Source organism: Pantherophis guttatus, chromosome 10, assembly GCF_059756535.1.
Source record: "Pantherophis guttatus breed Tessera chromosome 10, ASM5975653v1, whole genome shotgun sequence".
NCBI classification, from domain to species: Eukaryota; Metazoa; Chordata; class Lepidosauria; order Squamata; family Colubridae; genus Pantherophis; species Pantherophis guttatus.
The window spans coordinates 5,694,229-5,709,803 of NC_142072.1; the positions used below are offsets into that span (position 1 = coordinate 5,694,229).

The 15,575-nt window shown below is 47.7% G+C and overlaps 1 protein-coding gene across 1 annotated transcript; it reads right to left on the reverse strand.

Annotated features, from left to right (window-relative positions):
• Window positions 1-1,259: 1,259 nt before the first annotated feature.
• On the reverse strand, window positions 1,260-14,540 carry LOC117677648 (basal cell adhesion molecule-like). Its single transcript, XM_034437973.3, has 8 exons — window positions 12,572-14,540; window positions 9,090-9,214; window positions 8,211-8,412; window positions 7,570-7,712; window positions 6,591-6,756; window positions 3,741-3,876; window positions 2,244-2,348; window positions 1,260-1,702 (listed from the first exon to the last, which is right to left on the reverse strand). Exons 1-7 carry the CDS (start codon window positions 12,645-12,647, stop codon window positions 2,258-2,260), a joined length of 939 nt encoding a protein of 312 aa, XP_034293864.3. The 5' UTR covers window positions 12,648-14,540; the 3' UTR covers window positions 1,260-1,702; window positions 2,244-2,257.
• Between the last annotated feature and the right edge of the window lie 1,035 nt (window positions 14,541-15,575).

The following is a 15,575-nucleotide window of genomic DNA, read 5'->3' on the forward strand; positions in this document are numbered from 1 at the left end:
CATAAATTCTGAAAGGCAATCCAGTTATCCTGGATTGTCTATGGATAACTAGGGGTTACCCTAGACCAGGTGGTACACCTTGGCATAAGAGGGGTGCCTCTGGGGAAGATGCAAAACAACCCCTAACCGTAATCACCCCATTGCCCGATTTGTTCTCCCCGATAATGTGAGTACCGCTGATTTGGCATGATGGAGAGGCCCAGCTTTTGATGTACCCAGAGATGGAAGAGACGGTGCGGGTTTTTTTACGAGGACTGAATATCCAACGGAGGCCTTTTATGATTGGTTTTGGTAGAAGTTGGGGGAAACACCGCTCTGCGCTGTCTTTGGCTCGGCCTGGTTTATAGCCCCCTGGGGCGCCGTAGACAATGCGGGTGATAAAAGGGTGGGGGGGAAACCCTGTTGCCACTCGCTCCGAACCGCTACCGTGGCAAGATTCTGTTATTTTTTATTTTGATGAAAGGAAGTGCCGGATGGGGGGACATTTAAACTGCATAGTGCGGAGACAGCATGATATATACTGGGTCCTCCGTACACCAACTGCCCTCCCCTTCTTCTGCATGCGCTTGTATGCAAATAATAGCAAAACACCGCTGAAATTCAAGGCATTATCACCTTAAGACTGAACGCAAAGCTCTAACAAAAACACCCCTCTGGGTCAGGGATGGAGAGCTGCAGGACGACTCTGGATCACGGCAAGAGTCTAAAAGGAGAATATATATATATATATTCTCTTTTTGTTGGAGAATATATATATATATATATTCTCCAACAAAATGTTGGAGAATATATATATATTCTCATCCAACAAGATGTTGGACTGAACCACAGGCCAAAGAGAGGGAAGACTTTTTGCAAGGTTCGTAAAATAATAAGCGATTGTTTTATATCCCTCCGTGTTTCCAATGCTACGTTTTGCAGAAAAGGTGAGAATATATTTGCAGTCTCTTGCAAAGGGACTTACCGAGGACCATGCATGAATGAAATTGAGGAGATGGGGTGCAGAATACACTCCAAACAAGAAAAAACAAAACACCTTGATGTGGATACAGTGTTAATCTGCCTTCCCTTCCACCCCCACCCCCTCCCCACCAATTTTTGAGGGTCTGATCCTCCTCTTGGTTATAGAATGTCAACTTTGCCTTTCATAATCGGAGTTTTCCTGTCTTCGATAGGATTCATTTTTTTAAAAAAAAATAGGGCTTCTCTCTTTTATTACAAATTTTCTTCTGCTGGAGAACAAGCACGATTGTAAAAAAAAAAGAGCAAATGTTTGTTTATTTTCAACAAACAAACTGTGTAATATCCCAGTGCCTTATTCTTCAATCATTAACTCGAAGTTAAAAAGTAAAAATATTAAAGAGTCAGCATCTGTCCAAACATGAAAGAAGTAATGCTGGTCAGGGCAGATATTGGCCAAATGAGCCACAGGAAAAAAAAACAATAGTATTTTAGCCTAAAAAGGGTAACAGAATGGCAGGCAAAGAGCAGCTAATGTAGCCGGAAAGGAGAGATTCGTAGGAACCCCAATATCACTGCTGCCCCCCCTCAATTCTTCCCAACAGATTCCCCCCCAAAAGCCAAGATAACAATTCCCCCAAATATACACAAAAACAACCAGTTACTGTACACCAAAGATATTGCCGCCAGTCCATATTCAATACAGGAAGAAAAGTTGGATCTTGAAAAAGTCCGTTTCATCCTACCGAAAAGGGAGGAAAAAAAAGTTAACACAGCTGGTAGTTGTTGCAAAGAATATTTTAACTCCATGTTTTTCCAAATTTGACAACTTTTAAGATGTGTGGGTGGACTTCAGCTCCCAGAATTCCCCAGTCAGTTTGGAGGTTCTAGAAGTTGGAAGTTCACACATCTTAAACAGTGGCGGGATTTAAATAATTTACCTGCTGGATTTCACCCCTGGGCCACGCCCACCATGGCCACATCCACCCAGCAACTGGGCACAGAACCCCTTGCTAAAATTTTTGAAGCCCACCCCTGAATATAAATCCTTCCAGATCCCCACTATCCTGTCACAGCTGAAGAAGCTCCTCGGATGAGAAGCGAAACGTCTTCAAAAGGAAAAAAAACCCAAGAAAGTCCAGTTGCCTCCTGAAAAAAAACACACCTTGGGGACAAACTGTGACCCGGATGACTGAGAATCTCTAACAGACTTTAAATCAAGAATGAAGAGATCTTCCCCAGGATTTCAGAAGAAAGAGATCGCGCTGTACAAGTTTACTAACCGGGGGTATCTGCTTCACATCACCAGAGGCTGGGTGTCTCCCCCAACGGAAGGCACAGAGTCGAGGCTGCCTTTGTAAATGGGAGTTCGCTGGCCAGATTCCTCCCTATGAAGGAAAAGACCAACGTTAACCGTTTCTGATTCATAAACACACAATCTGAGCAACACACGGCCTGGTCTGGTCTGAGGAACAGGGGCAAATGTTGTTACTGGTTCCTCCGTGCTTGTTTATCCATTCCCGCTTCCCAGAGGTAGCTCAGTAAGTCTCTGTTAAACTCAGCAGTAGGAAGACCCAAAGCAAGGGGTCCGGCTAGTCCAGGGGTCTGCAACTTTAAACACACAAAGAGCAATTTGGACCCATTTCCCAAAGAAAAGAAAACACCGGGAGCCACAAAACCCTTCCCGTGCCTGACTATTTCTTGAGCGGCCACAAAACTAGCATATGTAGTTGAATTAAACATTCTGTTTTCTTCTGAAACTTTTCTTTTCTTGGATTTATCCAGGGGTTGAAAAGCTCAATAAATTGTGTGTCGGCGGGTGTCACACATTGGCGATTGTGACACATATTTTGAGTGAGAGGGAGCCGCAGCAGAGGGGTGAAAGAGCCACATGCGGCTCCAGAGCCGCAGGTTGCTGACCCCTGGGCTAGTCTAAAGAAAAGAATAATTAGGGGCGACATGATAGTATTCTATTCTATTCTATTCTATTCTATTCTATTCTATTCTATTCTATTCTATTCTATTCTATTCTATTCTATTCTATTCTATTCTATTCTATTCTATTCCATTCCATTCTATTCTATTCTATTCTATTCCTCACTCCATCCCACCTCCATCCTATATATTCTATAAAACCTTCTGTAAAAAACAATGTTTTGGCTGGAACTGAATTCTCTGCACCTGCAGAATCAACTTTAAGCTCTGCTTAAAGGAGAAATTTTTATTTTTATTTTATTTTTATTTATTTTTATATGCCACCCTTTTCCAGAGACTCAGGGCGGCTTACAGTGCGTTAAGCAATAGCCTTCATACTTTTGTATATGTTATACAAAGTCAGCTTATTGCCCCCACGAACCGGGTCCTCATTTTACCCACCTTAGAAAGGATGGAAGGCTGAGTCGACCTTGAGCCTGGTGAGAATTGAACTCGCAGTAATTGCAGGCAGCTGGATGCTAAATGCTGCCTTAGTAGGAGGCATTAGCCTCCTACGCCACTCAGGCTCCTCAGGTCGTGAAATGATCACGACCAATTCCATCTTCTGTGAGTCCATAGGTTAGATTCCGCTATTTGCGATGAGCCCCTACTAGGACTAACAGGAATGGTAGCTAATGTGGGTGGGACAGGCCAAATTTTGGGTGCAAAAAAAAAAATAAAAAATAAAAATTCAAATTTAATTTAATTAATTCAATTTATATGTCGCCCCTCTCCGAAGACTACCTGGGACCAGAGCAGGCATGTCTCTGACCACCGCAGCCCCAAAAATCCCACCGGACACTCACAAAGCCATTTTCTTCTGGACAGCTGCCCGGTGACGTGGAATGAGGAAGGCGAAGATCAAGATCAACAGCAGCAACAGCACGGCTGGTAGGGCCACCGCCAGGGCCAGCATTGGGGTGCTGAGGGACATCACGGACTCTGGAGAAGACAAAGGGTCAGCGACAAAAATGGGAACCGGCCCCGGTGCCCTCCACCCATCTGCCTCCATCAGAGGACAGAGAAGGGCAGTCAGCCGTGCCCACGGGATCACCTGCAGGGAGACGGCAGCTACGGTGTTATTAAAAGAGGAGTGGCACCAGCAAGCCTTCAAATTAGGCAGGGCTGGTTTCAGAGGGTGGTTTTCATTAGGTTTCTCCCGTAAAGGACGTGCCACGCTACATGGAGTGTCTGGATCCTAATAGGTTTGAGGGCGGAGGTTCATCCTCCGAGCTTGTGGCTGGGTTTCTGAAAGTTTCGTTACCAGGCTAGGTAACATCTTTAGCGGAGATTTAGGCAGGGGTGGGATTCAAAAATTTTAGCAAGGGGTTCTCTGCCTGGTTGCTGGAGGGCATGGCCTACTCGGCCTCCTGCATCACAAGGGCATTTTTGCCCTCCCCAGGCTCCAGAGGTCTTTCTCGAGCCTCTGGGAGGGCGAAAATGACCTCCCCCAAGCTCTGAAGGCCCTCCGGGAACTTCCGGGAGGCCCGTTTTTCGCCCTCCCAGAGCCCTGCACTTACCTACCATCCAAAACAGGCCACGTGGAGACTCCTGGGAGGGGAGGGGCAGGGTGGGCAAGGCCAGCCAGTCCTTGCATCTATTGGTTTACATCTGAATCAGATGTCAAATTAGCATCTGGTTTGCCCGAACTGGTCCAAACCGGCTGAATCCCATCCCTGGATTTAGGGGGTGTCAGTGTTCTGACATCCCCTAAATTTCCACTGAAGATGTTACCTAACCTGGTAACTATAAACGTTCAGGAACCAACCCACAAGCTCGGTGAACGAACGTTCACCCTCAACCTACACTCGAGCTATTCACCACTACTGCAAACCTAATAGGATTATTTATTTACTTAGCGTATGGCATGTCATACACGGGAGCAGCCTCTGTGGTTAAGACACTGGGCTTGGCAGCGGGAAAGCCGGCAGCCCAGGTTTGAGACCCGAGCGTCACTCAACGGGGTGAGGTCCCGTCCTCGCCCCAGCTCCTTCCAACCTAGCAGTTCGAAACCATGCAAATGAAGTAGATAAATAGGTACCCTTTCTGTGGGAAGGTAATAGCACTCCGTGACATCACATGCTGGTCACATGACCGCAGAAATGTCCTCAGACAGTGCTGGCTCTATGGTCTTGCAATGGAGATAAGTACTGCCCCCTATAATTGGCAACAACTAGCGGACTCCTTTACCTTTATCATGCATGGACTAGCAATATATATATATTAACATTTCACTTAGATCTGTAAAATGTAATAAAATATAAATGTTAAAAAGATCCATGTTTAAATACCGATGTCCAGGCCAGGGGTGTCAAACTCATGGCGTCACGTTGTCGTCACGTGACGTATTGCGACTTTATCCCTTCGCTAAACTGGGAGTGGGCGTGGCCAGCATGTGACACATCTGGCCCGCGGGCCGTGAGTTTGACACCCCTGGTCTAGGCCATCTAACCATTGAAACGCATCACTGTTTATATTGGGGGGAAAAAAATCAGATGCTGGAATGGTATATGCCCTCAGCTTATAGCTGGTCACAATCTACATGTGATCTACATGTGATCCTACGAGGCCTTTATATTTATTGCAATACTGCCATTACTAAAAGAAGGTTGTGTTACAAATTAACTATGTTGCCTGAGGGACACTGATCACTTCGAAAGAGTCAATCTGAGAGGAGCCCTAGGTAGAGATTCCCCTCGCACATCTAGTGCTAGTCGTTTTCGACTCTAGGGGGCAGTGCTCATCTCCGTTTTGAAGCCGAAGAGCCAGCGCTGTCTGAACACGTCTCTGTGGTCATGTGGCCGGCATGACTAAATGCCAAAGGCTCACGGAACGCTGTTACCTTCCCACCAAAGATGGTCCCTATTTTTCTACTTGCATTTTTTACGTGCTTTCAAACTGCTAGGTTGTCAGAAGCTGGGACAAGTAATGGGAGCTCACCCCAGTATGCAGCATTAGGGATTCGAACCGCTGAACTGCCGACCTTTTAATCGACAAGCTCAGTGTTTTAGCCACTGAGCCACCACGTCCCTCAACGAGAGGAGCCTTAATTGGTCCTAAAAAGAGTCCTACTGAAGGGACTTGTTTTATGACTCTTTCAACTTTCAAGAAGATGAATGAGGAGGCCGGGCTGATGAAATCTAGATCCAAATCAGCCTGTTTCCTAGATCATACTAAGTCATTGTTTAATAGTAGTCTGAGCAAACCACAAGAAGTTGGCTGCATGGCCTACTTACCAGGCCATACGAACTATGTTTTACAAACCAACATGGTTATGTCCACACAGCAAGCTAGTCTTAGCTGCAAACATTTTGGTGGCCTCTTTTTTGTGGAAAGCCATCTATGATCTCAATCCCACAGAAACGTTGTCTGCAAGTAACTCCTACTAAACAGCAGGATTTAATTTCTAGGTAATCGTATGCAAGGCTGGACTGTAAATATTGTTGTTTGTGGCAGCAGGAAATGAGAAATGGGCTTGATTGGGTCAGAGGGTCGCTGCTGCGTGGAGAAGCTCAGATGTTCCTAGTTAAAGATGATGGAACTCAACAAGGGTCTCAACAGCTGATGGGCTCTTTTCCTGGAAGTTCTCCCAACAAATATGGAAGATACCAAGTGGCCAGACTTCATATTGGACGTCCAAATTCAGGGCTTCTCACCAAAACTGAAGCTGCGCTTGGTGCTCTCCACCAGCAAACGGATTGATTTGCTCTTGGTCAACTGAGGCAAAGTTGGATGGTGGGCCTGGCAAGTGTAGGTCCCGGCTTGCTCCTGGGTTATCTTGGAGAGAGTTAAGGAACCTGAGGGCAGGATCCAGTCATCTCCCTATTTATAGGAGGGGAAAAAAAAAAACACAGATAAGAGAAAGCTTTTGGTCTACATCATGAAGCTATCAAACTCCGCTAGCTTTCTGACACCTGAAAAGACGACTTGGGAAAGTGTCTACGGAGATGCTCAATCATCCAGGTTATGGTTGTCCCAAAGGTGCTTTTAAAAAGGCAACTGGAGTTTCTAGGGCAGAGATGGCGAACCTTTTCAGCTCCGAGTGCCCAAACCAGAACGTGTATGCATGTACATGCATGCCATAGGTTCGCCATCAAGGTGTTGGTTATTACCATTAAAGCCCTACATGGCTCAGGGCCAGGTTATCTTTGAGACTGCCTTCTACCGCATAGCTCCTAGCGACTGGTAAGATCCCAGAGAGTTGGTCTCCTCCGGGTCCCGTCAGCTAAACAATGCCGGCTGGTGGGCCCGCGGGGGAGGGCCTTCTCTGTGGCTGCCCCAGCTCTCTGGAACCAGTTACCTCCTGAGGTCCGGACCATCCCCACCCTATTGGCCTTCCGGAAAGCAGTGAAGACCTGGCTTTTCTGGCAGGCCTGGGGCCGTTGATCTCACTCTTGTGATCTGGCAAGATCCGGCCATGAATGGCGTGAATGAGTTTTTAATGTTTTTAATGTTTTTAATTCTTCAATGTTTTTTTATAATTATTTTTTAAAATGTATCGTGAGCCGCCCTGAGTCTTCGGAGAGGGGCGGCATATAAATTTAATTAATTAAATTAAATTAAATTAAGACCTCCAAGGTCCCTTCCAACTCTGTTATCCTGCTCCATTCTGAAGTCTTGTTCCGGCTCTCTTACCTGTCGAATCCACTCGTAGAGCGGTGCCTTGGAGGCGTCCGCTGAACACTGAAGTTGCAGGCTGTCGCCTTCAAGGACCGTTATGGAGTCTCCTACCGTACCACACCAGGAGTTGGATTGGCTGATGAAGACTTTGTGCAGATCTGAGGAAGGGGGAGAAGACACCGAAAGTCAGTCCTCCTCCTTTCCCATCATCCCCGCCCCTTCTTAATTCGGAATGCCAGCCTGGTGAGGGTTCAGGGTCTCCGTTGCTGGGGCTCAGAAGCGGTTTTCCATCGATCCCCCCCCCCACCTACATATATCATTCTGTAAAGAACCAGCATGGCTTCACATCAGTTGCTTCTGCTTCTAAATCTGTCCTGTTAATGGCACCGTGCTGATTGAGAATCAACCGTGCCTAGGAGAGTATTTTTTTCCCTCCGCTCATAAATGTGCTTTTTATTGGCATTTCAAATCCCTCTCTTTCCATTCTTGGTCTTCTTCAGCTAAACACTCTACTGCAGATCCCAAGGATATGCGGAGTGTGAACTGCAGGAGCCTAGTCTTCTAAGAGGAAAGGGTAACGCAATCTCCTAGTCCTCATCTCCTGTTTATCTACTGCCCTCTGGTGGCTAGAGGGGGAATCCAAACCCCCCACGTACACTCCATCTGCAAGTCCAGTTCATCCGAGACGGTGGTGTTGTCGGTGGCATTCAGGCTGGCACAGCGGTAGGGTCCGGCGTGCCAAGATTGGATGTCGCTGATGGTCAGAAGGAGGCGCCCGTTGTCGTGACTCACGGCGACATCGTAAAACCAGCAACGCAAGTCGTGAGATTGATCCAAAGAGATCCAAGAACGGAGCCACTGGAGGTGGGAGAAAGATCAATGTGGATCGGGAGCCTTAATTGGCAACAGCTCACTGTTTGTGGCTGGGGAATTCTGGGAGTTGAAGTCCACAAGGCTTAAAGTTGCCAAGGTCGGACACTAATAAGCTAAATTGTATTGGTATCGTCTTATGGTTATTATTACTCTGTTGATTTGCATGTACATTGAGAGCTTCTGCACCAAAGACAAAATTCCTTGTGTGTCTAATCACACTTGACCAAATAAAGTACTGTATTCTATTCTATTCTGTTCTGTTCTGTTCCATTCTATTTTCTATTGTTTTGTTCTGTTCTATTCTATTTTCTGTTCTGTTCTGTTGTTCTGTTTTGTTCTGTTCTATTCTATTCCGTTCTATTTTTTCTGTTCTGTTTTCTGTTCCATTGTTCTGTTCTGTTCTGTTCTGTTCTGTTCTGTTCTGTTCTGTTCTGTTCTATTCTATTCTATTCTATTCTATTCTATTCTATTCTATTCTATTCTATTCTTCTATTCTATTCTATTCTATTCTATTCTATTCTATTCTATTCTATTCTATTCTATTCCATATTTCTAATTCTATTCCTTCTATTCCTATTCTAATCATTCTAATTCTACGGTATCAACGGAGGCTTGCTTGTTAGAGGCAGGCATGGTCAAAGCAAATTCCTTGATTAACCTACCTTGCTGTATTTTTGGAAGGTGAAGTCTGACATATTTTCCCCATAACTGACCAGGCATTCCAAAGTCACATTGTTGCCCTCAAGGATAGGGCCCTCCTGGTCAGTCAGACGGATGGTGGTGAATCCTGGATTATAAAGTTGGAAATAAATATATAAGAACAGTTGCAGGAACTGGGTATGCCTAGTTTAATGAAAAGAAGGACTAGGGGAGACATGAGAGCAGCCTTCCAATATCTCAGGGGCTGCCACAAAGAAGAGGGAGTCAAGCTCTTCTCCAAAGCACCTGAAGGCAGAACAAGAAGCAATGGGTGGAAACTAATCAAGGAGAGAAGCAACCTAGAACGAAGGAGGAATTTCCTGACAGTGAGAACCATTAATCAGTGGAACGACTTGCCTCCAGAAGTTGTAGGTGCTCCATAACTGGAGGTTTTTAAAAAGAGGTTGGATAATCATTTGTCTGAAATGCTATGGGGTTTTCTGCTTAAGCAGGGGTTGGTCTAGAAGACCTCCAAGGTCCCTTCCAACTCTGTTATTCTATATGGGCAGCAAGCAAATTAGATGATAGATAGATTAGATAGATAGATAGATAGATAGATAGATAGATAGATAGATAGACAGACAGACAGACAGACAGACAGACAAGAAAGGAAGGAAAAGATATAGATAGGTAGATAGATAGATAGAAAGGAAGGAAGGAAGGAAGAAAGAAAAGGAAGGAAGGAAAGAAGGACAGTTAGAGATAGATACCCTGTTTCCCCTCAAATAAGACATCCCCTGATAATAAGCCCAATTGGGCTTTTGAGTGCATGGCAATAAGGCCAAGCGCTTATTTCAGGGTTCAAAAAAATATAAGACAGGGTCTTGTTTTCGGGGAAACACGGTAGATAGATAGATATAGATAGATAGATGATAGAAGATAGATAGATAATAGACAAGAAAGAAAGAAAAAGATTAAAAAAAAGGAAAGATAGATGACAGAAGATAGATGGATGGATGAATGGATGGATGGATAGATAGATAGATAGATTCAAACATAGGTAGATAGGTAGATTCAAACATAGATAAATAGATAGATTCAAACATAGATAGATAGATAGATAGATTCAAACATAGATAGATAGATTCAAACATAGATAGATAGATAGATAGATTCAAACATAGATAGATAGATTCAAACATAATAGATAGATTCAAACATAAATAGATTCAAACATAGATAGATAGATAGATTCAAACATAGATAGATAGATAGATAGATAGATTCAAACATAGATAGATAGATTCAAACATAGATAGATAGATAGATTCAAACATAGATAGATAGATTCAAACATAAATAGATTCAAACATAGATAAATAGATAGATTCAAACATAGATAGATAGATAGATAGATAGATTCAAACATAGATAGATAGATTCAAACATAATAGATAGATTCAAACATAAATAGATTCAAACATAGATAGATAGATAGATTCAAACATAGATAGATAGATAGATAGATAGATAGATAGATAGATAGATAGATAGATTCAAACATGTCCCAGCCAGATTGGTTATGCTGTGCTAAAACTGAGGTCTCTGTGAAGCCAGGAAGAAGGTTGCCACCTTCAGTTTTGCTCCGTGGAGGAAAAAGAAAACAGCTCCCCCCACCCCATCTCTAAGTCATAAAAAACTCCTCCTCTCAGAAATGTCAACATTCAACTGCGAGTTCCTTGAAAAAAAAAGAAAGAAAAAAAAAAAAGAGGAAGCGCTGGAGACCAAGATTACACTTGTCCAACGACACAGCATGGTTTCTCGCCTGACCCGCCTGACTCTCTTCCAGTGACTAAAGCCGGAGCTTTCTCTGCACGAAACGTCTGTCCTACACCCCCTGCCCCCCCCGGCAAACGGAGTCGGGTAAGCGGGTTCAAAAAAAAAAACAAAAAAAAAAAGGAAACCCAGCAGAAAATGTTTGGGTTTTGTTTGTTTGTTTTTTGCATTGCAGTCACAGCCCATTTTTCCCCCAACCCCCCCAGCCCCCCCTCCCCCCTTTATCCAGGGTTCATTGCCTTTCTGCACACACACACAAAACGGGCTTGGCCAATCTTTTTTTGCTCGTCCGTCCAAAGGTTAGTTAGGGGTGCACAAGCCGGCGCGGGGGGAGGGGGGGCATTTTCCCTGGGAAAGTCAACGAAAGTGAAAATTGGGCCCGTAAAAGCTAAAAGAGCCTTGGTGGCGCAGCAGACTAAAGTGGAATTAAGTAGCACCAGCTGCCTGCAATTACTGCAAGTTCAAATCTCACCGGGCTCAAGGTTGACTCAGCCTTCCCTCCTTCCGAGGTAGGTAAAATGAGGACCCGGATTGTGGGGGCAATAAGCTGACTTTGTATAAAAAAAGAACACCGCTTAAGGGGGCCCAAAAGCCCTACTAAGCAGGTATATACAAAAGTATGAAGGCTATTGCTTAACGCATTGTAAGCAGCCCTGAGTCTCCAGAGAAGGGCGGCATATAAATCGAACCAACCAATCAACCAACCAATCAATCAATCAATATAAATAAATAAATAAATAAGAAAGAGCATTGGGAGGTTGGGATCCTAAAAAAACAGCCAGAAGGATCATCATAGCTGGAGTTGCTCCTCTTACTCTCCTGGGTGACTTTTTAAAGGAAACCCCCCCTTTTTCCCCCCCCTGTGCAAGAAGAAACTGGCTGCCGTGGCCCGATATTCTTATATGCACCAATTTTTTTGCACCATTTCCTCCCACTTATCCTGCCAGAACTGAAGAAACCTCTGGTGATCAGAAGCGAAACGTCTTCAAAAGAAATAACCAAGAATGTCCGGTTGCCTCTTGGAGGAAAAAAAAAAAAAAAGCACCTTTGGGGACAAGCAGGACCTGGATAACTGAGAATTTCTATAGACCCCAATTTCCACGCTTTTAGCCCAGGGGTCTCCAACTTTGGCAACTTTAAGCCTGGGGGACTTCAACTCCCAGAATTCCCCAGCCAGCAAAGCTCTCCTGTCGGACTTCAACTCCCAGAATCCCCCAGCCAGCAAAGCTCTCCTGTCGGACTTCAACTCCCAGAATTCTCCCAGAAAGCTGGCTGGGGAATTCTGAGAGTTGAAGTCCGCTAGGCTTAAAGTTGCCAAGGTTGGAGACCCCTGCTTTAGACTACAGGTAGTCCTCGACTTACGACCACACTTTCCACGCTTTTAGCCCAGGGGGTCTCCAACTTTGGCAACTTTAAGCCGGGGGGGGGGGCGCTTTGCTGGCTGGGGAATTCTGGGAGTTGAAGTCCCCCAGGCTTAAAGTTGCCAAGGTTGGAGACCCCTGCAAAGTTTAGCCACACCCCCCCCCGACCCAGGTTCTTCTGCCCGCTGGGTTCACACAACCCGCGCTGACCCTCCAACAAGGAGCCTCTTCCGTGGCGTGTGAACCCAGCCTGCTTTTCCTAGGAGGGGAGGGGGGCGGGAATGCAGGTACCCCGCGATCCGACTCACCTGCACGAGAGAAGCGGAGGGTCGCGCTGAAGGCCGCGGCTAAGAGCCAACCCCGAGGACCGAACAACTGCGCCATGGCGCTCCGACGGCTGAGTTTCCTCCTCGGCTTCGGCGCTGGGGCTGCAACAAAAGCAGGAAAGGCGGGCGATCGCGCGCGGAAGGGCTTGGCCGGGGTCCGGCAGGGCTAGCTGGGCACAAGGGAGGCGAGAAAGTCGGGGAAGGAGGACCCGTCTGAGTGGCCTCGGCGCTCTGGGGCTTTTGGAGCGGGGGAGGCGTCTGCCGGGCAAGCGCTGGGCGGGAGGGGCGGGGAAGGGGAGTTAATCGCTAAACCGGCGAAACCGGTTCGAGGAACTCAAGATCGGGCAGGGCGCAGAAGGAGCCCGCGAGGGGGCGGACGGAGGCTGCTGCGTGGTTGGGGTTTTTTTGTTATTGTTGTTGTTGTTTTGGCTTGCTTGGTTTCCTTTTCCTGCCCGGGGAGCAGCGCCTCTGCTGCTGTTGCTGCCTGCCTGCCTGCCTGCCTGCCTGAGCTTGCTTGGCTGATCTCTCGCTTGGATGGACGGCCGGCTGAGTGGCCAGTTGAGTGTCCGGCCGGCCGGTTGAGTGGTTGGATGGACGGCTGAGTGGCCAGTTGAGTGTCCGGCCGGCCGGCTGAGTGGTTGGACGGCCGGCTGAGTGGCCAGTTGAGTGTCCGGCCGGTTGAGTGGTTGGACGGCCGGCTGAGTGGCCAGTTGAGTGTCCGGCCGGCCGGTTGAGTGGTTGGACGGCCGGCTGAGTGGCCAATTGAGTGTCCGGCCGGCCGGTTGAGTGGTTGGACGGCCGGCTGAGTGGCCAATTGAGTGTCCGGCCGGTTGAGTGGTTGGATGGACGGCTGAGTGGCCAGTTGAGTGTCCGGCCGGCCGGTTGAGTGGTTGGACGGCCGGCTGAGTGGCCAATTGAGTGTCCGGCCGGCCGGTTGAGTGGCCAGTTGAGTGTCCGGCCGGCCGGCTGAGTGGCCAGTTGAGTGTCCGGCCGGCCGGTTGAGTGGTTGGATGGACGGCTGAGTGGCCAGTTGAGTGTCCGGCCGGCCGGTTGAGTGGTTGGACGGCCGGCTGAGTGGCCAATTGAGTGTCCGGCCGGCCGGTTGAGTGGCCAGTTGAGTGTCCGGCCGGCCGGCTGAGTGGCCAGTTGAGTGTCCGGCCGGCCGGTTGAGTGGTTGGATGGACGGCTGAGTGGCCAGTTGAGTGTCCGGCCGGTTGAGTGGTTGGACGGCCGGCTGAGTGGCCAGTTGAGTGTCCGGCCGGCCGGTTGAGTGACCAGTTGAGTGTCCGGCCGGCCGGCCGGCTGAGTGGCTGGCTACCTACCGCGGCTCACTGCACCCCGAGTCCGGGACCGTCCGCCACAATCCCCCCGCTGCCCTGGGAGCAGCGCCTCTGCTGCTGCTGTTGCTGCCTGCCTGCCTGCCTGAGCTCCCGCTTGGCTGGGCGGCCGGCTGAGTGGCCAGTTAAGTGGTTGGACGGCCGGCTGGATGGCTGGCTACCTACCGCGGCTCACTGCACCCCGAGCCCGGGACGGTCCTCCACAATCCCCCTCGCCTTCATTCTAACCGCCGCCGGGCGACTTCCGAGCGTCTCTCGAGGCGTTGGCGTCGTCCGGTGGGTCGGTTGGTCCCCGCCGTCCTCGCCTTGCCCTGCCACTAGAAAGGGGCCACTGGCCCAAGCTGGCGGGGCGAAGACCGCGGGGCTCCTCCGCTGGGGATTGCGCTTCCCGCCCCCCCCGACAGCAATTCTCGTTGGAATCGGTCGAGTTTGATGATGGTGGCTTGTTTGCCCACTCAGGGGTGGCCGATGGGTTCTTCGGGGCCCAGACTGTGGCTTTCTCCCAGATGTTGGGGGGGCTCCATCACTGGAGGTTTTTAAGAAGAGGCTGGACAGCCCCTTGTCTGGAATGGGGTAGGGCAGTGTATCTCAACCTTGGTAGCTTGAAGATGGGTGGACTTCAACTCCCAGAATCCCCCAGCCAGCAGGGAAAAAGTGCTGGCTGGGGGATTCTGGGAGGTTTTTTTTTTTTCCTTTAATTTATATGCCGCCCTTCTCCAGAGACTCAGGGCGGCTTACAATGCGTTAAGCAATAGCCTTCATCCTTTTGTATATTTATACAAGGTATATTATAGTATATTATAAAGTATATTATACAAAGTATATTTATACAAAGTCAGCTTATTGCCCCCACAGTCCGGGTCCTCATTTCACCTACCTTTGAAAGGATGGAAGGCTGAGTCAACCTTGAGCCTGGGGAGATTCGAACTTGCAGTAATTGCAAGCAGCAGATGTTAATAACAGTGCTTTAGTCCACTGTACTACAGGCTCTGTCTACTCTAGTACAGAGTTGAAGTCCACCCATCTTCAAGCTTCCAAGGTTGAGAAACACTGATATAGGGTTTCTTGCTCGAGCACGGGGTTGGACTAGAAGACCTCCAAGGTCCCTTCCAATTCCGTTATTCTGTTATCTTCGAAGAAAAGCGGAGGTAGGATTTGGAGGAATGCTGGTAGTCCCTAGACTTGCAACCATTCATTTAGTGACTGAAGTTACAGTGGCACTGAAAAAGCGACTTGTGACTGGTTCTCACACTTGCGACTGTCATCACAGCATTCCCCAGAGTCCTGCGATCCAAATTCAGGCAACTAGCACATACAATGGTTGCAGCATCCTGGGGTGTTGTGATCCCCACTTGGGAACCTTCCCAGCCGGCTTCCGACAAGCAAAGTCAAGGAGGGAAGCTGGATTTGCTTAACGACTGCATGATTCGCTTAATAACTGTGACAAAAATGATTGTAAGATTGGGCACCACTGAGTTAATACCTGCCTTTCTTAACAATGGAAATTCGGGTCCCCTTTCTGGTCATAAGTCAAGGACTGCCCCTACAGGGAGCCCTCGACTTACAATACTTCATTTAGTCACCATTCAAAGTTACAACGGCTCTGAAAAAAAGTGACTTACGACCATTTTTCACACTTACGACCATTA

Bases quoted from the DNA above. Each gene is read 5' to 3' on its own strand.
- LOC117677648 (XM_034437973.3), bottom strand. From the start codon at position 12,647: ATGGCGCAGTTGTTCGGTCCTCGGGGTTGGCTCTTAGCCGCGGCCTTC. The intron at 6,757-7,569 runs GTAAGAGAGCCG...TCCTATAAATAG, and splicing joins TCTACGAGTGGATTCGACAG to GGAGATGACTGGATCCTGCC. The intron at 2,349-3,740 runs GTGAGTGTCCGG...TTTCCTTCATAG, and splicing joins GTCCAGAAGAAAATGGCTTT to GGAGGAATCTGGCCAGCGAA.